General features: G+C 35.1%; 2 protein-coding genes and 1 long non-coding RNA gene across 10 annotated transcripts in view; 2 read left to right on the top strand and 1 right to left on the bottom strand.

Moving 5' to 3' along the window:
• The window catches only part of LOC119073426 (Down syndrome cell adhesion molecule-like protein Dscam2), a 55,968-nt gene extending 42,529 nt beyond the window's left edge, over positions 1–13,439 (top strand). The window contains exons 12-29 of one of the 7 annotated variants that reach the window (XM_037178887.1): positions 193–354; positions 1,917–2,204; positions 2,322–2,609; positions 5,018–5,137; positions 5,318–5,491; positions 5,561–5,711; positions 5,797–6,548; positions 6,605–6,910; positions 6,978–7,485; positions 7,541–7,890; positions 7,956–8,133; positions 8,208–8,323; positions 8,399–8,539; positions 8,605–8,727; positions 8,791–8,948; positions 9,372–9,498; positions 9,574–9,664; positions 10,152–13,439. In XM_037178887.1, the coding sequence (XP_037034782.1) occupies positions 193–354; positions 1,917–2,204; positions 2,322–2,609; positions 5,018–5,137; positions 5,318–5,491; positions 5,561–5,711; positions 5,797–6,548; positions 6,605–6,910; positions 6,978–7,485; positions 7,541–7,890; positions 7,956–8,133; positions 8,208–8,323; positions 8,399–8,539; positions 8,605–8,727; positions 8,791–8,948; positions 9,372–9,498; positions 9,574–9,664; positions 10,152–10,407 (4,289 nt within the window). In that variant the 3' untranslated portion in view covers positions 10,408–13,439. Of the gene's footprint in view, positions 1–192; positions 355–1,916; positions 2,610–5,017; positions 5,138–5,317; positions 5,492–5,560; positions 5,712–5,796; positions 6,549–6,604; positions 6,911–6,977; positions 7,486–7,540; positions 7,891–7,955; positions 8,134–8,207; positions 8,324–8,398; positions 8,540–8,604; positions 8,728–8,790; positions 8,991–9,371; positions 9,499–9,573; positions 9,665–10,151 lie in introns of all 7 variants that reach the window. The other 6 variants (XM_037178881.1, XM_037178882.1, XM_037178884.1 and 3 more) reach the window with 6 other exon arrangements.
• Positions 13,440–16,097: 2,658 nt separating this feature from the next.
• LOC119073678 lies at positions 16,098–16,805 on the top strand. 2 transcript variants are annotated; one of them, XR_005087058.1, is made up of 3 exons: positions 16,098–16,257; positions 16,467–16,587; positions 16,647–16,803. It is a non-coding gene; the product is annotated as an uncharacterized LOC119073678 (long non-coding RNA). The 2 variants fall into 2 exon arrangements; XR_005087059.1 differs by lacking the exon at positions 16,098–16,257 and adding an exon at positions 16,325–16,405 and having other exon boundaries at positions 16,647–16,805.
• Positions 16,806–20,835: 4,030 nt separating this feature from the next.
• On the bottom strand, positions 20,836–21,972 carry LOC119073675 (protein PDF). Its single transcript, XM_037179281.1, has 2 exons — positions 21,765–21,972; positions 20,836–21,190 (listed from the first exon to the last, which is right to left on the bottom strand). The coding sequence occupies exons 1-2, from the start codon at positions 21,897–21,899 to the stop codon at positions 21,026–21,028; spliced, it is 300 nt and encodes a 99-aa protein (XP_037035176.1). The 5' UTR covers positions 21,900–21,972; the 3' UTR covers positions 20,836–21,025.
• Between the last annotated feature and the right edge of the window lie 150 nt (positions 21,973–22,122).

The raw sequence follows: 22,122 nt of genomic DNA on the forward strand, positions 1-22,122 counted from the left end.
TCCGATCGATTGTTTAAGCGGATTAAGAAAATTAGATGTCCCCTCTCTTTTACCTACGGATATTTAAATGACAAAAATAAAAATATTTAATTCTTAATTGAAATGGAAATCAAAAAACTTTAGCTAAATGCAGTCTACATTCATTCATCGTGTCATTGACGATTATTAATTCTCTTAATGAAAATGTTATAGGTGGTAGGGAGCTGCCAGACGATATCCGTCAAAAAGTGCAGATCGATGGTTCGCTGGTAATAAATCCTGTTCAGAAAACAGCTGATTCCGGTGTTTATACCTGTTGGGCAAGGAATAAACAAGGACATAGTGCGAGACGTAGTGGTGAAGTTACGGTTATAGGTAAGAAAACGTTCAGCAAAATATTGCAAAAAGGACAATTGAATAAATGAGGAGATTTAAGAAACGGCAAACGTTTTGCGATGCAATCACTAAATCTGTGAATCATTATCTTTATATGGTATCACATAAAATTTGATACATAATCTATTACTTCATTCGTTTTGCCACACATTTCGCTGTATAAGGATCGAGTGCTTCATTCGTTCACCTCACTTTGCTAGTATTTTTGGATGCATTTCCATCTCATGTTTATGCCAGTTTTTGTTTTTAAGACCTAGACAATGGTTTCAATTTGTATGCAAACATTTAAACGTGTTGTCTAGTATCAAACAGAGAATGGATCCCTTGATATCTTTCAGACAGAATAAATATAAGTTTCGTTAAATTCGGGTAAAAGTAAATAATTTTCCAGGTTTCGCTCTTATCACATATCCGTTACCCGATCATTTCCGAGTAAAATTTTTATTTTCTCCCCGAGCCCGCATACAATTTAAAATTAATTCTACCGTATACAACAACAAAACCTTGCGTTTATTTAAATTACAGAAGGGAAAAGTCATCATAATAATATGAAATGGTAGAGAAGAAGAAAAAAACTTGCTGAAGAGGTGGAGGCTTTGTGGTTTAATGTAAACGAACGAAATGTTTGCGACGGCATAAATATACAGATTCTGTGCAATTTTTTGTGCAAATAAACTCTATGTTCGCTGCTATCATTTGAATAAGTATTTAGCGAACGTGTGTTTTTTTTACATAAAGTTAACTCTGCAGCGAATTGCGTTTTATATTTTGTAAATGACACTATCGGTACCAAAGCAATTTTCAGTGGCAATAGTTTTTATACTTTCAACCGAGATTTTAACCTTCCAAAGGAGAAATCTGTTACAAATGTAAACTCTTTCTTTCCGCATGGATGTTTTGTGAAACCTAGAAAATAAACGTAAAAATTGTGGTAAGGTTTACAGCTCATCAGGTCGCATTTTATATATTAAATTAGTCATGGCAACATGTGGACCATTTATTGTGAAAACCAATGGAAGAAATATTTCAAAACTTCTCTGAATTCACTGAAGTCTAAGTGAAGTGATTGATCTTGAAACTATAAAAGCAACGAGTATTATGTCATCGATGGTATCTAAAAAAAAACAAAGCCTATGCGGTGTGGTGTAATCTGACACACAGTGCTAAAACAACACACTTTTCAATGCGTTGATGACGTTGGCTAGCAAATATTTTAGCATTTTCACGTGTTGTTAAAATGTCATTTTTTGCGCGGAAAATTCTATGATAAAAAAAAACGAAGTAAAAGATTTTCTAGGCGAACCTTTAAAACGAAAGAAGTAACAGATTTTATGATCATATCGCTATACGTTTGTCATTTTTATAAGATTAATGAGATCTGAATGCATTATGCGCGATGGTTATACACAATAAAAGTAAATGCTCCGTTCTTGCCGATCACTTACCGGTATACTTGGACATCATGGCGATATTATAACATTGTCACAGAGAAACAATGGAGCGATAAACGTTTGCTTGTAAATAAAATAATTATGTTCTAGTTCCACCAAAGCTTAGCTCATTCCAATCAACAACGTTGCTGCTGAACGTAGGTGATCGTGCATCGTTAACGTGTTCAGTGGTAAAGGGCGATTTACCATTGACGATAACTTGGCGTAAGGATGGCCGTCCAATTGATCCGTCACAGCATATGTCGATCAAACACGTGGATCAATATAACAGTATATTGGTCATCGAAAATCTCGCATCCCATCACACCGGCAATTATTCGTGTTGTGTCAAGAATTTGGCTGCTGAAGTGGAAAATTCCCAGTCGTTGTTGGTTAATGGTAACCATTTTAATTTTTCCTTGAACGGAAACATCACGAAAAACTTGGTTTTTGTAGAAAATTTTTTTTGGTTCCTGTCTCTCATATTTGTTTCTTCTTTCTATTCTTGTATTCCAGTTCCTCCAGCTATTGAGCCTTTTTCCTTTTCCCAAGACGGACTGGCTGAGGGTATGCGAACGCGTACCGTTTGTGGTGTTTCGCGGGGCGATGCTCCCTTAGAATTGCGTTGGCAAAAGGACGGCGAATCATTGCCTCTCTTGTTAGGGGTTAACATAACTTCTTTAGACCAGTACTCGTCCCTCCTCAGTATTCCTTCCCTATCTGCTAGCCATTCCGGCGAGTACACATGCGTTGCCACCAATCCAGCAGCTGAAGTAAAATATACAGCCTCATTACAGGTCAAAGGTATAGTATAAATAGTCTGCATACTTTTTTTTGTATAAAAAGCAAAATTAGTTTTTGTTTAACCTGATATCCAAAAAAAAATAATTCAAAACCACCCGTGCAACCTGAGTTTATTTGTTATATAACCATTTTGTACACCGTAAAATGTGTCTTCCCCTCCCAGTTGCTTTGGCACGCAGTGGGTTTGCGGCAGATCACCAGGTAAATCATTTGCACAAAAAAAAGAACGAAGAAAATCGAAAACATTTTATTTTTCACATTTTTTTCCTATCTATTTAGAAGTTCGCACGTTGTAGCTTTTAGAATGCTTGATGGAATTTTGTTCGAAATTTTTGTCAATTGACTTTTTATCTACAGAGATAGCCAGACCTTCTATTCTGAGCTCGAATAAAATTAAAATTTTAAGAAATAATTAGTTTGCGTAGTAAGTTTATGTCGATTACAATAATTTTCCTCGGATTTATTGCATGTGTTTTTTTGTCATGATCGTAAAATTGTCTACATTGGAGTAACTGTTGCTACTCCTTGTCAATTAACTTTTTGTAAAGTCAAACCTGAAATACCAGTACATTGACAATCGGCCTAACGATGATGTAGCTTTATTCTTTCGATCGGTCTAGTTTCAGATAATTTTATGAAAAATTCCATCGAGCTTCAGCATGTATGTTTAGTTGAATAAATGTATCCAACCTGCTACTTGTTGGACCCGAAGATTATTTTTTTTAAATATGAAAAGTATAGTCAATGTGAGCTAAGAACCGGAGTAGAAGTCCAAATCAATTCCCAGCCTACATTATGATTCGTATGTTGATTTAATGTTTAAGTTTTATTAAATCGGTGAATTGGAAAATCGATTGTAATGAAACGAAAATTCGTTGAATCAACATAGTCCGCGACCACCCCTTTTTCTAGATACGTGAAACCTGAATTTGTTTAAACCATCTTATTGGTCATAATGGATTTTGGTTTATTTTATTTGGAATTATGTGACGATGCAAGCTAGTCCCATCACTAAACTCATTATATATCAATAAAAAGAAATATTTTTATATATCAAAATGCTTTCGCAATTCCCCATGCCAGTATATCTTAGACCCCATACATAAAATGCCTACTATCGTTTTGTTTTGATTTGATTTTTATTTTATTTTGAAATATTTTTCCATTTCGATTATTTATTTTTGTTTTAAACCAGAAATATCATCAACGTTTGGCCTAACGTAGACCCACGGCGTGGTGTGCTTTTTCCAAAACAAACAAACAAAATATTTATATAAGTATCTATAATCGATATTGCTTAAGCTTAAAGCTTTTAATTTTTATGAGATTGTGTTGATAATAAATAATTTGCGTTCTGCTTTCAAAGGATTCGAATCGATATTTGAAATGGCTTATTTTTTTGATTTGTATTTGTGTTTGAAATTTTGGGCTATAGACACCGTAAGGCAGGGCTTATTATTGGCAATTTTAATTCCGCAAATTTCGAAAAACTCCGATTTTTTCAGAATTTTCAGAACTAAAATATTCAAAAGTGAGCTCTGTCGTAAAGTTTTATCAAGTTTAAGCGATTTTTCAATTCTTTCTGTGATATTTGGTCAAAGATGGATTCAAATGATCACTTTCATTGACAAACAATTACAAACAATTATAGAAAAATCTGGAATACATTTGCGACGTCCGTCGTTGTAAACAACCTCATGTTTAAACAAGGCTGTATACTTTGGGGAGGTCACGCAGATGCAGTTACACACCACGTTTCATACAAAAAATTCACCACACCATACAAATTCAATTTTGGTGAATTTGTTTGGATGGAAAGGGTGTGTTCCCGCGTATCTAATAAAGTGGCGATCTGCGTGACATCCCCAAAGTATACAAAGTGAAAAAATAAATCACAAACTATGCTGACGGAGAATACTTTTGCTTCATACGCAAGAGGTCTATAGTTCCGGTCTCGTTTATTTCCAAATTTCAATTCAATTTCTAGTGTTTTTCAGTCATCATGCACATAATTATCTCAAGTAAAGTTCGGATTCACCAAAGCAATACAACGCGACGTTTGAAATCTCAAAAAAAGTCTTGTAATCTTGTGTCAGTCCCTACTTGAAAAGCTTGTCTCTAAGTGCAGAAAGTTTAGCAATCCAACTATCTAAGTATTACAACACTGAGCTTACCTTAATATGTCTTCTGATTCCCAAAATTTCAAACCACATTACGTATCCATTCAAACAGGAAAAAAAATTAAATCAGAAAATAGTTTAAAGAGCTTAAATTGGAGCTTATACACGCACACTGCTATAGAGAGCTATGCTTGGCCAAATCCTGATACATATGACTTTGTATACAACATCTGCCAATCAGTAAATTTAATTCGATTCCTTAAATTTCGAAACCATTTAATAACATAGTACCACCACGATGGATTGTCGAGCCAACCGATATGAGTGTGGAACGAAATCGGCACATAACGTTACACTGTCAAGCTCAAGGTGTTCCGACACCAACTGTCGTTTGGAAAAAAGCAACAGGTAAAAATTCAATAGTTTTATCCATCCCATTTTTAGTCATGAACATGAACTGAACATATTTCGCTATCAACTTATTGAGGTCTCTGGAAAGCGCTTTTCAATAAACTCATTATTTTTATATCAAACAATTTTTTTTTTTCACACATTGACTTTTGCGGCTATTGTAACGAACGACAACAGGAAGCAAATCCGGAGATTATGAAGAAGTGAGAGAACGACCGTATACGAAATTACTTTCAAATGGGTCACTATTGCTGCAACATGTGAAGGAAGATAGAGAGGGTTTTTATTTGTGCCAAGCACACAATGGCATTGGAACGGGAATTGGGAAGGTGATTCAATTGAAAGTTAATTGTAAGGAAATTAAGTTTTTGAGTTTGGCTGTCCATTAGATGAAAATTGTTTCTTATTACATTTTCGTAGCTTCGCCATACTTTTCGGCACCATCAAGAATGATAACGGTAAAAAAGGGAGACACCGCCAATTTGCAATGTGAGGTGAATGGGGATAAGCCCATAAGTGTAGTATGGTTAAGAGCAGGAAAACATGAATTGAATCCGTCTACGAATTATAGGTAGGAACGACAGAGTCATTGAACGCTTTGTAGTTCTTTATTCGTTTGTTGTGCATTATTAACAATTCATTTTACCTTTCTGTAGAGTCTCGGTAAAACAAGAATCTACACCCGAGGGTATAATTGCTGACATTCAAATAACGAATGTTGACAGTACGGACGGTGGTCCATATTTTTGCCAAGCAAGTAATCTTTACGGCAGAGATCAACAATTAGTACAACTTCAAGTGCAAGAACCTCCGCAATCACCATCAGCGCTTGAAGCAGTTATGATATCCAGTCGCTCAGTAAATTTAAAATGGCAACCAAGAGGAGGAGATGCCGCTGAAGTGACCAAATATATAGTCGAATACATGGAAATAGATAGACCCTGGCATCAAATTGAATTAAATCCTCCACAATACACTTTGCTTGTGGAACCCTTAAAGCCGGCAACGAGGTACACTTTTCGTATTATTGCGGAGGGTCCAGCAGGACAGAGTGCTCCGAGCCAAGAAATTGCCATAAAAACTGAACCGCAGCGACCAGCAGGGCCTCCACTTAATCTTAATGCCCGTCCGATATCATCGACGGAAATTCTAGTTACATGGCTCCCGCCTTTAGGTGAATTAAGGCACGGAGAAATTCAAGGTTATAATATTGGCTATAAATCGTCGACGTCTAGTTCATCGGCCTATAATTTTACTTCGGTATCGGGAGATGGTGAAGGCGGAACGGGAGAATTAGTCTTAAGTGGTCTCGCGAAATATACTCGTTATACACTAGTAGCTCAAGCATTTAATCAAATTGGACCTGGTCCATTATCGGAAGCAGCTACAGCTCAAACATTAGAAGATGGCAAGTGAATCCAGAGCTTTCGTCAATGTTGCTTACTATAAAACTCTCAATTACAGTTCCAAGTCGTGCACCGGAAGATGTTCGCTGTGCGGCTTTAACGTCACAATCTTTACAAATATCTTGGCAGCCTCCGCCAGATCATCACTCAAATGGTCTATTACAGGGCTACAAATTGAATTTCGAATTAGTTATCGATTCGATGAGTAGTGGCAGCGAAATAGAAACAAGGAAAACAACTGCCCTGACAACGGTCCTAAGTGGATTGAAACGATATTCGAATTACAGCGTTCAAGTTCTTGCGTTCACACGAATGGGCGATGGCGTAATGTCTAATCCCACATTTTGTCGCACGGAAGAAGATGGTAAAATACTGTGGCTAATGCGGTGATGACAATGACCAAAATTTTGTTTGTTTGTTCCTTATAATAGCACCAGAAACCCCAGCCGATATCAAAGTTGTAGTTAGCGGTCCTCAATCACTATACGTATCTTGGTTACCTCCGACTGAACCTAATGGCATAATTACCAAGTACAATTTATACACAAGAGTCGTAAATGGCCGTGAGGAACTAAACCATGAAAAACGAAATCTTCCGTCGACACAATTATACTACGAAGCGAAAAGTCTTCAAGCGCACATTGAATACCAATTCTGGGTAACAGCTTCGACGAGAGTAGGCGAAGGTAAAAGTTCTAGAGTCGCAACAGCGATCACATCGAATCGACTGCCCGCAAAAATTGTCTCGTTTGGCGGTTCCATTATAAGAGCATGGAGAACTTCGGCATCATTAGCTTGTACAGCTGTTGGTAAGCCCCGTCGTGAGTGGTTTAAAGGTGATGTTCCTTTACGACAAGGTGCTACTCACAACGTTCAAATTCACGATTCGGGAGATCTGATGTTGTCGAACCTTCAACTGAGTGATACAGGGAATTACAGGTATAAATGGAGTGGTTTCTTTGCATCATACACTTCTAAACGAGTCTCTTTACAGTTGCACAGTTGACAACGGAGTGGGAACAGATCGATTGACATACAATCTTATAGTTCAGGTTCCACCTGGGCCACCATTTTTGTATGTTACTAGTGCTACATCCAGCAGCATTTTAATGCACTGGAAAGACAGTTCGAATGGCAACGCTCCCATTACTGAGTATACATTGCATTATCGGAAAACTCACGGGAATCTTGAAGAAAAGCAATTGTCTCGACATGCATCCAGTCATGAACTGAAATCGCTACTGTGCGGTAGCACGTATCAAATATATTTAACCGCAACGAATAAGATTGGAACATCACCAGCCAGCACGAATCTTCATGTAAGAACGCAAGGACAACAGCCAGGTAATTCTGTCAAGAAATATTCGTAAATCAGTACCGTCGACTTAATGAAAAAATAAAATTGAAAGGCATCCCTGGTGCGTCCGTTCTGCTAGCACCTAATTCCACATCAATTGTACTGAGATTACATTCATGGCCGGATAATGGATGCCCAATTTTATATTATGTTTTGCAGTATAGAGCAATTTCGGAAGGACAGGATAATGAGTGGATTTTAGTGTCAAATGCGCTAAAGCCTCAACGAAGGTATATGCTTTTAGCCATAATTTATCCGGAATAGTTTCTGTAAAAATGTTTGCAACTTTTGATTCCGTTTTTAGATTCACAATTTCTGGTCTGACACCCTCAACGTTATACCAATTAAAAATGGAGGCGCACAACGTTGCGGGCACCTCAAACGCTGATTATTCTTTCGTTACTCTAACTAAAGATGGCGGTAGGATGTCCTTTCAAATTGATTCAACTATTCTCGATCTCATGTCCGCCCACCCTTTACTTTATCATTTTGTAGATCCACCACCACCTGAACTCATTCAAAAGGGTCAACGATCTCCTCTCTTTTATGCGGATGTGAATTTCCTAATTCCAGTTATAGCTGCGGCCACAGGACTGATCCTTACCCTGATTTGCTCCATTTTTTGTTACAAGCATCGTAAGTGTTTTGTCATTCCGCATGAATTTCGATCCAGAATTGAATCGCTCCAATAATATTTTTAGGCCAAAGTAGTCGATCGCACAAGGAAACATTAGAAAATCGACAAAATAACGAAGCGGCACAACGAGAACGTTATTACGCAACCATTCACAAAGTTGCCTTACAAAATTCAGACAAAATTCCAGGTTCATCTCATTTTGCTACGAAAGTTTCACTGAATCATTCTAGCGATCGATTTTGTGTTTCAGAAACTTCCGAAGATATTTCACCATATGCAACGTTCCAGCTATCCGAAGCTAGTACGTTGGCGCAGCCTCATCATACAGGACCGGCCAACACGTTACTTCATTCATTTATGTACCACGAACGGGCTTTGCAGGAAGGATGTGCATCTCCACCACCTGCGGTACTTAGACAACTGCAAAAAACGTCGCCCTACTATAATATTGTGCGTTTTTCTTTCATTGGCTTTGCATTTAGTTCGAAATTATTTTTTTCTTATCGAAACGTTTGATTAATTAGAGACTTTCGTTTTGTTTAATTTAACTTATCAACGCCAATATTAGTTGCTTAGTGTAACGGATTTAAACGGAAGATTAATGGGACTTATTGACGCGATACTCGTTTCCATTAACCTTTCAAAGACGGCAAGCAATCATCAGAATGCTTCTCTATTTCATTAGTTCACACATAACTTTTGCTACATGAGAATACATTACCCCGATAGGCAGTCGCTAATTTTTGTCCTCAGATGATTCTTCCCGTCTGAAAATCCGAAGCTCGACTTTTAAAATTCTTCTTAATTGTAAATGTTCGAAATTCGTTACAGACTTCGAAAAATCGACGAAGACATTCACGCAAAACGGAACCTGAAAGTGAGGAGTCAGACTCCGACCAAGATCCGTTGACCAGCCGCACGGAGTCTTCCAATCAGCTAGATGCCAAAATCAAACATAGTAAGAACAACAACCAAATCGAACCCCACCAAACTACCACACTACTAATGCCGCTCCATTCCGTTGAACACACAGGTATAATTTATCACGGTAATCAATCGAGTACGTCATCGGATCTATCGCCAATGTCTGAACAGAAATCACTGCCACGTCGTGGTCGATCCAGGTACCATCAACAAACCTATACAACAAACACAACACCCCGACACACACGACAGCCACCACAAAGCACCTCAAATACACCAACTATTACACCAACGACATTATTAGTCGCATCCCCACGTAGTTCAAGTAGTAATAGCAATAAAACCCGCATGCCGTCCCAGTTTCGTCCAATACAACACAGAACCATGAACTATCCGATAACTAGACAATCTCCATCCTGTTGAGATAATTTGAAACTTTCCGAAACGAATCTTTGTCGGCCAAATTTTTATAGAGAAACGAAATCCACAATTTTCACCAATCTCACCAATCACCTCCTCTTTATGCCACTACTGTACAGCATTGATACTTTTTTTTAGAAAATGATTTTGTATATAAAAATGAATGAATATCTCAACACCAGTTGATTTATATATAACAAACAAACAAACAAAAATAGATGCAAACTGAGCGATAAAGAAAGCACAAATCAAATATTCCTCTGACAGGGGAACAATGCGAGGTTTGCTGCCTCTACAAATACCTGACAACACAGCGGGGGGTTTATTCCATCAAATGCCAATCGAAAGTGGTACGCCTGATCGACCCGAATTATCGGAAGCTGAATGTGATATTGATACTTTAAAGAAATTGAAATTAGGAATGAGATCGACGTTATGGTCTCGGCCGAGTGGAAGCGGTGGTAATCAGCAACATCAACAGCAGCCAACCGGGCATCCATCTGATTATTCGATTGCAGTTTGAATTGATTTTTGAAATTCATATTTTTTTTGGTTTTTACATTAAAATTTCTGCAAAGTAAGCAAAAAACCAATGGACAAAAAAATATTTTCTTATCAGACATAAAATTAGGACAACAAAATTTAATGAACAAAAAAAAAATTTATTTTCACTTTGGAAACAAAATAAAAAATGAACTTACGCACGGTGCCAAAACACAATAGTAATTTTTTCTGTTTGTAAATTTACAAAATTACCAGAAATTTAACTTGAACTTAGAAATGTTAAAGTAATTAATTGTGAAGTGAAGAAGAAAACTATTTTTAAATTTCTAAAGAATTTATAATTAATAATAATCAAAAGAAATAAATTTAACTACGGGAATAATTTATAGGAAAATTTTACAATCAAAAATACAGAAACGTTACGTAGAATTTTTTCTTGGAAAATAAGGAGGTTATTGCTTCGGTTAAAATTTGAATAAAAGTCCAAAGCTTAAAGCTCTGAGACTAAAAAAATTATTTCTCAGTTGCCAAGCCTAAAACCTAAATTTTACCATTAAAACTTTTCAACTTTTTTTGGCTATAAAAAATTACTTGGAAAGTCATTCAGATTTGAAAGGTTTACAACAGTTCCAGCTATAACCCTAGTCCGATTGATTGATTGGTTTTTATACACGCAAACGTAGCCGAAAAAAATTCTCAATTTAATGACAAACACACTGCCGCCTTAAGTTTTTGGCGTCAAAGTCAATTCTGTAATGGGTGCCAAACATAAATATTCAAGGTGACTCGAAAAACGTTTTTATAGGCTCTGGTGCCAAGGGTAATAATTGTCCATTTTAACCATTTGGAAAAAAGACACTGAGAAAACGTGCCCCTGCCTAATTTTGCAAGAGACATAGTACATAAAAATCATCACAAATTGTTTGGCAACTAACAAAATAAAGTTCGTCTTGCGTGTATTGTCCGAGTTTAACCCTAGAGTTTGTGACGCAGACTAAAATAATAAAATTAATTACATCTGCTACTTCATGATATTTAGCGCATCGCCCACTGTTTGACACAAAATCTTTTACTTCATTAGTTTCCACATACTTTGGCTATATTATCTTGTCAAAGATGGTCGTTATATGGTTTTTGGTGTCATTGTCGATAGCAGATCACATAAATATGTGATTGTTAGAAAAAAATTGTTTAAGAATTGGTTTACTATTCTTAATCGTTTAAAATCCGTTAATTTTGAACAAATTGAAAGTTGTCGCATAATTACGTGCTGCCTCCTTCGTGCAAGCATTTTATTACGTTTGTTTGCAAGCATAAAAGGACACAATAAATTTGATTAGAAAATTACATTTAAAGGTTAAATAAATAAATTTAAAAGAAACATAAAACTCCTCGTTTGTATATTTTATATTATGAAAACTAATAGAAAATTAATAAATTTTATAAATAAAAAGTATTTGTATATTATGAAGACTGAATTTCTATTAAAAACAAGAAGAAAAAAGTAAAATAAAATTTTAATTCGTTAACTTTTAGGTATAAAATAAAGAAAGACAAACAAAATAGTTAAATATTGTGAATGAGATTGAAGCAAACTGAAAAAAAAAACAATGTAGCAAAACATAAACCAAATAAAAACTCAACTAAGAAAACAGTCACTTTTTATCTGCCAATAGTTATACTTTGAACAATAATGTTAAGGATGATAATTCTGATCAATTTTTTCAAATTAAACATTTTTTAGTACAATTTTTCATTACAGCAACAGTAACAGAGGAAAAAAAGAAAAAAAAAAAAAGAAAACGTTTAGCATTAAATAATAACAAAATAAGCCCAAAAAAAACTTAGTCAAACAAAATTAGTAAATATGTAAAGAAAATTATAAATGATTCAGTTTCATTACTGAGATACTGAGAAACTGTGTAAAATTCTATCCACATCGAACAGTACGAATTTATAATTAATAACAAAAATGAACTTACACTCAAATATTAATCATGAAATAGAGACAAAAAATCTTCTCATTTTTTTGTTTTACAATGGGAATCAGTTATTATCCTAAACCGAAAAACAAACAATTCCAGTTTCAAGCCCGCCAGATTTTGTTTAATATAAAAAGTTTTCATTTTCTTTATCACTGAAATACTTTCGAAATTTTTTTATTTTTCGATTAAAATAAGTAATGGGGTGGAGGGTTTGACTCATTTAGTTTCCAAAATAAAATTTGGCCTACAACGTGCTGTATGTAACTATCGAGTATAGATCATCTTCAAGTTACGATACTTTCAGACGTAGTCTCACTTAAGTTTCGCTAAATATTTCGTTCATTCATTCATTTATATGAGGGTTTTTAACGTTTTTAACGATTTTTTAACGTGGATGGCATTTCAAACGTCCTTGAAGTTGATCTATGCTATTTCTACTAATTAATTTACAGATTTTCGACTGGTTAAAGAAGTCTGTTACGTCCTTACTTTTGACATGCATTTTGCCATTGAAGACCTCAATTGTCTGTACTCATGGAGTTACAAGTGTCTACATCCTGTCTAAGTGATTTGAATCAATTCCCGATAATTTACAAAAGCATCAGAAGATTTCTTTTCAACATAGTTGGCTGCTGTTTTTTTATCCTTACAGATATAAACTATTGAAAACGTATATGCAAAAACTATAAAAATTTGAACTTTTCCCTTGAATACGTGATCTTCATAACACTTGATATTGACTTTCTCGTCAAAAACTTGAAAGTACATAGGTGCTGTCTTATCAGGGAGATCTCCTATTCAATGGTCAATACAACGGTTTAAAGTAAACAGTTTACCAACGATCATGACAATTTTTCCACTTAATATCTAATTGTTGCCTGTTACAAAAACAAAAAATTATACGCGGAATGAAACACTCCACCCTTTTGTCTTCAACGTATATTGTGCTATCAACCGATTAAATAATTTTCATTTTTTACCAGAACAAATTGCATGCTTTCCATCAAAATCAAATAATAGAACTCAATAGCTAGTATAACTTCTTAAGATAAAAATTCAAAAAAAAGAAAAAAATGTAAATGAGTGTGAAAAAATAAAGTACATAAAATTATATTGTTGTATTAAAGAGAAAAAAAAACTTATATTATATTGACCGAACCCAATAAAAAGAACAAAAAAAACAAAATTAATAAAACAAAATATATATTCCATTACAATTTGTATTAATTTTTTACTATGATCTGCCAGCAATGAATGTGAAGCGATTTCCGCCTGTACTAAGAAACGGTATGAAGACTGAAGATGTCTTTATTTGTTTCTAAGTCAAAGCTTCAGAACAATGGCTGCACCTTTAAAAAAATGAAATCTTTCTATTGAATCTGTTACTCCTTTCGATTAAACTAAACATCTTGCGTTTTTAGAAAATCTTGTACTTCGTTTGTTTTAACATACAATCTTCTATATAAGAAGACAACTGCTAGACAAATTTTAGTCTATCGTGTATCTGCTTTCACGGCGAAGATTATGACAGAATAAAATTGGTATATTTTGGAGATTTTTGATTTACAAAGATGGTAAAAGTCAAAATATTCTATTTCTTCATTCGTGCCATTTTTACAAACGTCTATTTTTCAATAAATATCGTTTGGGGTTTTGTATCAAGCGATCATAAATCAACATCAAGCTAATTTTCGATATTTTTGTTTTATACAAAAAGTCCGAAATGACGCATTTCCTGCCGCTCTACTAAACTTTCTTCAATTACATTGCTTCTTTTTATTATGAACTAAGTCGAACTTCCCCTTAAGTTTGCATTTTGTATTAGGATGTGACGGCAATGTCTCTATTTATAAATTGGTCGAAATGGTCGAAATAGATTAGCTTTATTGTATTTTTGAACATGCATTATCTCATCAGTATTTACCAGTAAAAACTTTCTTCACTCTATGACTCAATGACGACACGTATAGAAAACAAAACAGTCCGCATCATATAAAGACGAAGCTGAAAGATAAGCGAATTTTCTTTCGATAAGGTTAGTAGTTCTCCAGAAAAATTGAATAACAATAATGAGTTAAATTTTAGAATACGTGAAATATCATTGGGTATGCTCAGCTCAATAGGAACGATGAAACTTCTGAGATTGGATTTGGATTTGAACGAAAGAAGATTTGAAAGAAGAGAGTTTCCAGCACATGCAAAACCTCTTTGAATGGAAGAAAGCATTTTCTCCAGCAAAAAGCTTTTTTTTAACATTTTTACTGAAACAAATTGCATTTCCATAGAAACTCAAAAAAATTAAATTTTAATTTTGTTACACTCGCGGAATTTTAGGGCCAGCTTGCATAATGTTTTTCTCAGCATGTTTTTGTTTGATGCAAAAAGTTTATATAAAACTAGGTCCCACCTGTTGGGTGGGTCAGATCCCTTGACTGTTTGTCTGTGCTTCTCAATAGTATTTTTATTGGCAATGATTTATTGAATTATTTCAATGAAATGTAATTTTGTATGTTGATGGCCACTAAAACGCATTAAGACGTAGCACTGAACAAAGCACTAGAACAGAATTTTCAAGAGGGCCCTTCTCGACGCAGTAGTCCAAATTTCTCATATAAAAATAAATAAATTAATTGGAACGCAGTAGCATTTTTCAAAAATGAAGGGCTAAATGAACGTTAAAAAACAATCTGTTCTAGTGCTTTGTTCAGTGCTATGATTTAGAAGAAGAACTACTAGAACGGTCGAATAAGTTTCTCATTGATGATTTAATTCTGTTTAGTTTCACTGAAAATCTTCGAACCTTTGTAAATAAAATTCCCCGGTAAAAAATGACTCGCTTCGCTCTGGCCGCAAACTTCACACTCGTTAATTTTTGTTCTATTTGTTCGGTTTTGTTTACAAGGCAAAGTCACATAACAAGAGAAATACTATTGAAATAGATACAAAAATTCTGTTAGCAACATCAGCTGGTTCGTTAGACCAACATAATCTATCTTAGAACCTAACCTCAGGAATTAATTCCATTCTCCACCAAACTTTTTTTTATAAATCGGTTGAACTTTGCTTCAGTTGTTATATTAACGAAAAGCAGAAAATGTTTCCTCTAGAACTACCACCAGGTGGTTGAACTGATACCACCCATTTTCGAACTTGTCCTTGGGATTTCAGTACTTCGTCGAATAAAAAAAAGTTTTTGAAAATCGGTTGAACTTTGCTCCAGTTATCGTGTTAACAAAGAGCGGAAAATGTTTCCTCTAGAACTACCACCAGATGGTTGAACCGATACCACCCATTTTCGAACTTGTCCTGGGGATTTCAGTACTTCGTCGAATAAAAACAAGTTTTTGAAAATCGGTTGAACTTTGCTCCAGTTATCGTGTTAACAAAGAGCAGAAAAGGCTTCTTTCGAGAACTACCACCAGTTGGTTGAACCGATACCACCCATTTTCGAACTTGACCTGAGGATTTCAATACTTCGTCGAATAAAAAAAAGTTTTTGAAAATCGGTTGAGATTTACTTAAGTTATCGTGTTAAGAAAGGGCACAAAATTTTAACATTTAACGTTTTTTCATCACATTTTTAATCATAGTGAACGTAGTGTTACGTACGGTGTATTTGTTTTCGTAAAACCCATGACTTACAGTCAAGGGAATAAAATCAACGAGCATAGTCACTTATTATTTGAAAAGATATAAGTACCGTTTACTGTTATCAGCAATAATTCTAAGTGTCTTAATCACAAAATGTCTTTAAATATAAAATTGACTGGCTGTATCGGAAATTATTAGTTTCGTCGATGTTGTTTTAACGAGTTGCTTAAAACCGATTTTAGATTAAAGCTGAGAAATTTCCGTAGGAAAACAATTATAATTAAAAATGAGTGGTGAGTGACGTAGAAGTATAATATTGAGATGATGAGGACAGACGTTCAAATTGCAATATTGTTGGATAAGAAATTGAGCGTAGAATGTCAACAAAAGTCCCATAATCTCTGAAGCTACAATTGTAAAGCTGTCAGGCAATTGTTCATTGTAAATCAGTGAGATTGTTCTTACTTTAAACAAACGAATTCCATTTTTTTGTTTATTACAGCTCAATTCGTCGCGAATAACTACAACTATGGCAGTGATCCGATAGAAGTAACGTGTTTCCATTGTAAAAGCGTTGTTGTTACTAGAACCATTGAGTCAACAAACGCAATGTGCTGTTTTCTGTATGTTCAGAATATTTTTACTAACTAATATCATGAACAATAATGAGTGTTTAAAATAGATTTGGCTGTTGGTCATTAATATGTCCTGGTTGCCAAGACGTTGAACATCGATGCCCACAGTGTAACGTCGTACTTGGAACATATAAACCAAGTTAATGTGAACGTAAGAAAGTTGATTAAATCAACAATTTGTTATAAATAAATAGAATTTAAATGTAGAAAGCACAATTTGATGTAGTTATTGCTAATTTCAACGGAAAAACAATGAGTTTTCGCGGCAAAAAAGATGAAAAAACTATACCTGCAGCCAAAAACAAACTTACGAAACCTGCGATATCGAGTGCTTCAGCAGTGCAACTATTGGGTCTACTACTTCTAACGATCCAAAGATTATCAATATGCGAAATTTTCTTAACTTCATTTCCTTTTTCCATTTTGCTTACATAAAGATCAAGAACGTCAGAGCTCGTCGTTAGTTTTTTTTTTTTTTTTGAAGAACTTACCGCAGTTGAAGTAAGTGTGGGTGATCCGGTAATGTTTTAAACAATCAATTGATGCAAAATTTATCTTTAAATATTTTATTAGTTTTTAAATCATCAACTTTAATTTTTAGATTAGAAACGTGAAGGAACCTAGTCTGTAAACTTCAGGGTGGTCACTCAGATTATGATACACCATTCTTAAGTTTCTTAGCATAGTACCCTTTCTATTCTCCTCAAGAATAAGAAATTGTTTTTATTTTTTGATTCAACAGAGGGATTCTTTTGAAAAACAGCCTACCGAAATCGGACGTATTTTCCAGTGGACTTTTTTCTATGTGCCTAGAAAGGACTTCGACCCTAGAACCCAAAACCACTTTCAAAAAAATTCTTCGAAGCTTTTGTGACTGGTGAAAGGTGATCGAAAGCCGAAAATTTGCACTTTTCTTACCAATATTTCTCCAGTTACACGAGCCGTACATGGTGGTGTGGGGTATCATTTGAAAGGTAATTTTACGTGCTTTTGGGCCAAATAGGGTCTTATGGGGGTTTGAAAGCATCTACGATGAAATATGAGAAGTTGAAATGTTTAAGTGCCCATATTTCATCGCATATGCATCCAAACCCCATAAGACCCTATTTGGCCCAAAAGCACATAAAATTACCTTTCAAGTGATACCCCACACCACCATGTACGGCTCGTGTAACTGGAGAAATATTGGTAAGAAAAGTGCAAGTTTTCTGTTGAAAACGTCAACTGCACATATTTCAGTGTGGATTAATTTTAAAACCAGTGAGTCTCTATTCGGCTCAATAGTACATGTGATTACCTTTCTAATGACACCCCACACGACCATGTACGGCTCGTGTACCCGGAGAAATTTTGGTAAGAAAAATGCAAATTTTCGGCTTTCGATCACCTTTCACCAGCCATAAAAGCTTCGAAAATTTTTTTTGAGAGTGGTTTTGGCTTCTAGGGTCGAAGTCCTTTCTAGGCACATAGAAAAAAGTCCACTGGAAAATACGTCCGATTTCGGTAGGCTGTTTTTCAAAAGAATCCCTCATAATGAATTCATTGTTACTAAGCCATACAAACTCGATTTTGGTATCTTTCTCTGCACAGTATGTTTTCGAGTATCTGATACAATGGCGATCTTTATGACCTCCTCAAAGTTTACACTATTGGCTTGAATTGCAATCAAAAAAATCATTATTTTATTTTTAACCTGGATTAACTGCGGCATACCACAATTAGACAGTATCCTGAGCAATAGCTGTGGTAGAGGAAGAATCAGTTGTAATGACTGTTTTGGATGACGGTGGAAATGCTTTATCCAAAAAATTGTCAATGTATTCTGAATTGCCACACTTCTTTTTAATGTTTGTCATGCCTTCTTGTGTCTTACTTTTGAGAGTGTCCAAATAAACCTCTTTTTCATTTTCAGACAGTGAATCGTCGGTCTGATCAAACAGGACTCTCAACGCAACATCCATTATGTCAGCTTTGTCAAATTCATTCATAACACATCTTGCCTTCCTCAGCGAGTATTCTCTTTTCACATTCATCTCAAACGTTTCACGCAATATTTTCACAATGAATGCCACTTTAGTGAGACATAATGAAGAATTCCTGTCTGCAGTATCTTCGTAATCCATTTTTCCTTTGCTATTTAAATATATCCCTACGCACTCGTTTATTTCTTTTCCGCTTTCCACAAAGCCAGTCTCATTTTTTTGAGAGGCGACAGCACTCAAAAAAAAAACAAAAACACTGCTGAACGGCACTAAAACCCAACGTAACTTCATCTCGATTTGGTTCGTGTTTGTATAATGCGTCTGAATATGAACACTTTGAGTCAAAAACTATAAAGACGAAACTAACGACAACTATTAATTTAGCGTTTATCGTTCCTATATTGCCCTGAAACCAATTTACTAATAAAAAATTGCATTTAAATTTTTGTTCTGCGTAGTTTATACAGTTGACATAAGTATTTTAAACAAGATAAATATTGCAATGGCTTCACGCTTCCAAAGATTTTTTAGAATTACGTTCTATATAGGTCTTTGATATGAACAAAACAATAATGATACAAAGTTAATTATTTTGGTTTGTGTTACATTAGCTAAGCTCACTTAAAATCTTTAATACTTCAGTTCCCGACTCACCTACAAATTGCGTTTAAAAGCATTTACTTTATATGTTATAACAAACATTTTGCCAAAATCTAAATAAGTCTTACCTCGTCGATCATGAGATAGTCGTCCGTAAACGACATTATCTAATCAACAGTTTGCAATGCAGCTGCTATGTTAGGAGATTTTTTTCGATGATTCTGGGAATTCATACAGTCTTTAATGCAACTCAGCATCATAATGTTCGAAAACTGCGAACTTTTATTGCCTCTGTTGCACAAAAAGTTGTAAGAATCTCGCTGCAAAGTACTTCATTAGGCTCACGACGTGTATTATGACACACGGCCTGCGGCATTACACATCTAGAGCCTTTGCACTCGATTAAATAACTATTATGAGATCTCAATTACCACACACTTAAATGACTGCAATATAATTTCATTTTGATTAGTCTCGTGTCAAAAACGTGACGTAAAGTTACCTTTACTTCACCGTGCCGAAACCTTGTTTTTGAGTGAAATGCGTTACATAACAATGGAACAAATGCTGGAAATGGCCATTATTGTGCCCTATGCCTCGGTTACGCATCTATCGGTAATAGTATATTACTTCCGAGGTTCCAAGTTGTGTATTTGATAAGTGGGGTGATACAGCCCGACCCGAAGGGGAGGGCTGTATTCCCCACTTGTCAAATAACAACTTGGAACCTCGTAATTACAATGCTTTACGTGATTAGGCAATGTAAATGAAAATGAAACGTGCCGTAACACCTAAATTTCACATAAGAAGTGCCCATTTCAGCATTTGTTTCATTGGAATGTACTAATCAAACGAAGCATCAATTTATGGTTATAAAAGCTAAAATTGTTAGCATACGCCCTCACTTGGAAGGGCTGACATTTAGGGTATAGCAAAATGTCAGGATTCGGCACATTTCAAGTGAATGCGTAGAAATTCACTATAATCAAACATAATCTTGTGGTTCCTGTCCATGCATACTTTGTAGATGATATTTAACGTACGTGTACGTATGTACCTAATAGTATAGGGGATGGAATTTGTTTATGGATTGTCCGTTGACAAGTGGATCGCCACAGGTTTTGAGGGGGTTTTGATTTTTGTTTTTTACATATTGCCACACATTGTTGACAAATTCAAGATTTTTTATTTACGAATGTTACGCTGATTGCTTAGTGAAAAAGGACTTCACCTAGCACAAATTAAACGACCTTAGACATATTTGACATTGCAATGTGAGCACCATAGCGAAAATTAATTTCAAAACCCCCCGAAACCCCGTGCTTCCACCTACATAAAAAACACGAACCGAACGAGCCAATCTCAATTTATTCAACGAAGATCGTTGTTTCCTGCAACTTTCATTAAGAAAATAATCTAGCCTTGAAACGTCGTTGCATCTGCGGTTGCAAAACCACCGAGTGCTAGTAGGTGATTTATTAACGAAAATATTGCGAAGTTTCGTACTAGCTTCCGACACAATTACTGTCGGGTGTTATTACCTTACCTCACGCGCCATCGCGCTATAATAGTTGTTATAAGGAAAAAAGTTACCTCCGAAGGCTTGGATGTTTCTTGGATATTTCCTTTATTTCGAAATAAATTGTTTGAGTGATTTGCAAACACAGAATTTTATTTTGACATTTCTTTTGGTTTATTTAGACAAAATCAACTAACACAATCCACTAAATTTGTATGGGTTTCATTTTACCTTCAAAATGATTGATAAAAAAAATCATTGCACGTGTTTAATTGTTGTATACTCAGAAATGGCGTTTCTATACGTTTCCTCTGGTTTATATCTCTCACTTTCCAACATCGGACATTGTTTTCGGTAAGCTAAGTAAAGAGTTTATTAATTCAGAATTCCTTTTCGGGATTGGATTAGTATATCCAGCGTAATTGTTGTGACATGGGTTGTTGCCGGAACCACTTAACGCAGCAATGAAGCTAGCCAACTCACGAACGTACTAAAGGAAAACAAATTATGGAAATTTTTAGTTTATGATGATTGACCAAAGGTGCTGTGCTAAAGTGATCGCTAAGATGACTAAATAACATTAATTAGAATGACTTTGAGGGACCGGAAGTGCATTAGATGGTTTGGGTAAATAGCCAAGGCCAACAGAACTCCTCGGTGTTTGGATAGAAAGTCTCAAAGTACGCAGCGACGTCCTAATTTTTCGAATTCCAGGAACACACTTAAAATCGGTCTAATAAGTACCTATGCAGATAACTTCGTATAATTGCAATATTTTTGTGATAAAATATCGTGTACCGATTTTCACAGCCAAACATTAAAAAGTTTCTGCCGTCGTGGTATACTTCCTACAATACTACAAAGGCTACTAAGGTAATTTGGTCGTAATTAAAAAATTTATTAAACACAAAAATTAGCATTTTTGCCCAAAAGCTAAATCGATGCGCTTAGGAAGCGAAATATAAACTTAACAAAGCACTAAATTGAGAATTTCATTTCGATAGTATCCATCAAAAATGCAGGACGCAATTTTTTTAAATTCCAGCAAATAATTAGATTCTTACTTCTTTATCGTAATATCGATCTTCGTCGGGAGGTGTGTTACCCGGAACCACATACGCAGCACAGGTATTACACTGGAACCACATTAACACGGCCAATATTAGAACTGGTATTTTCAGCATTGCTTTACTGTTCATTTTTATCACAAAACACTAAAAAATATGGAAAATTTCTGAAATCCTCCAAGCGTACGCACGGAAAACCTTCCTTCGAAAGACTAATGCCTACATGCCGAATGCATTGGCATTTATAGAAAAAATGTTTTATTTGCATAACGTGTGTTTATAAAACGTAAATGACATGTAATACGTCCTACATATCCTTGGTATATTTATAAGGACAGTTATCGTATACACTGTA

The sequence above is a fragment of the Bradysia coprophila genome, unplaced genomic scaffold, assembly GCF_014529535.1.
Source record: "Bradysia coprophila strain Holo2 unplaced genomic scaffold, BU_Bcop_v1 contig_138, whole genome shotgun sequence".
Classification (NCBI taxonomy): domain Eukaryota; kingdom Metazoa; phylum Arthropoda; class Insecta; order Diptera; family Sciaridae; genus Bradysia; species Bradysia coprophila.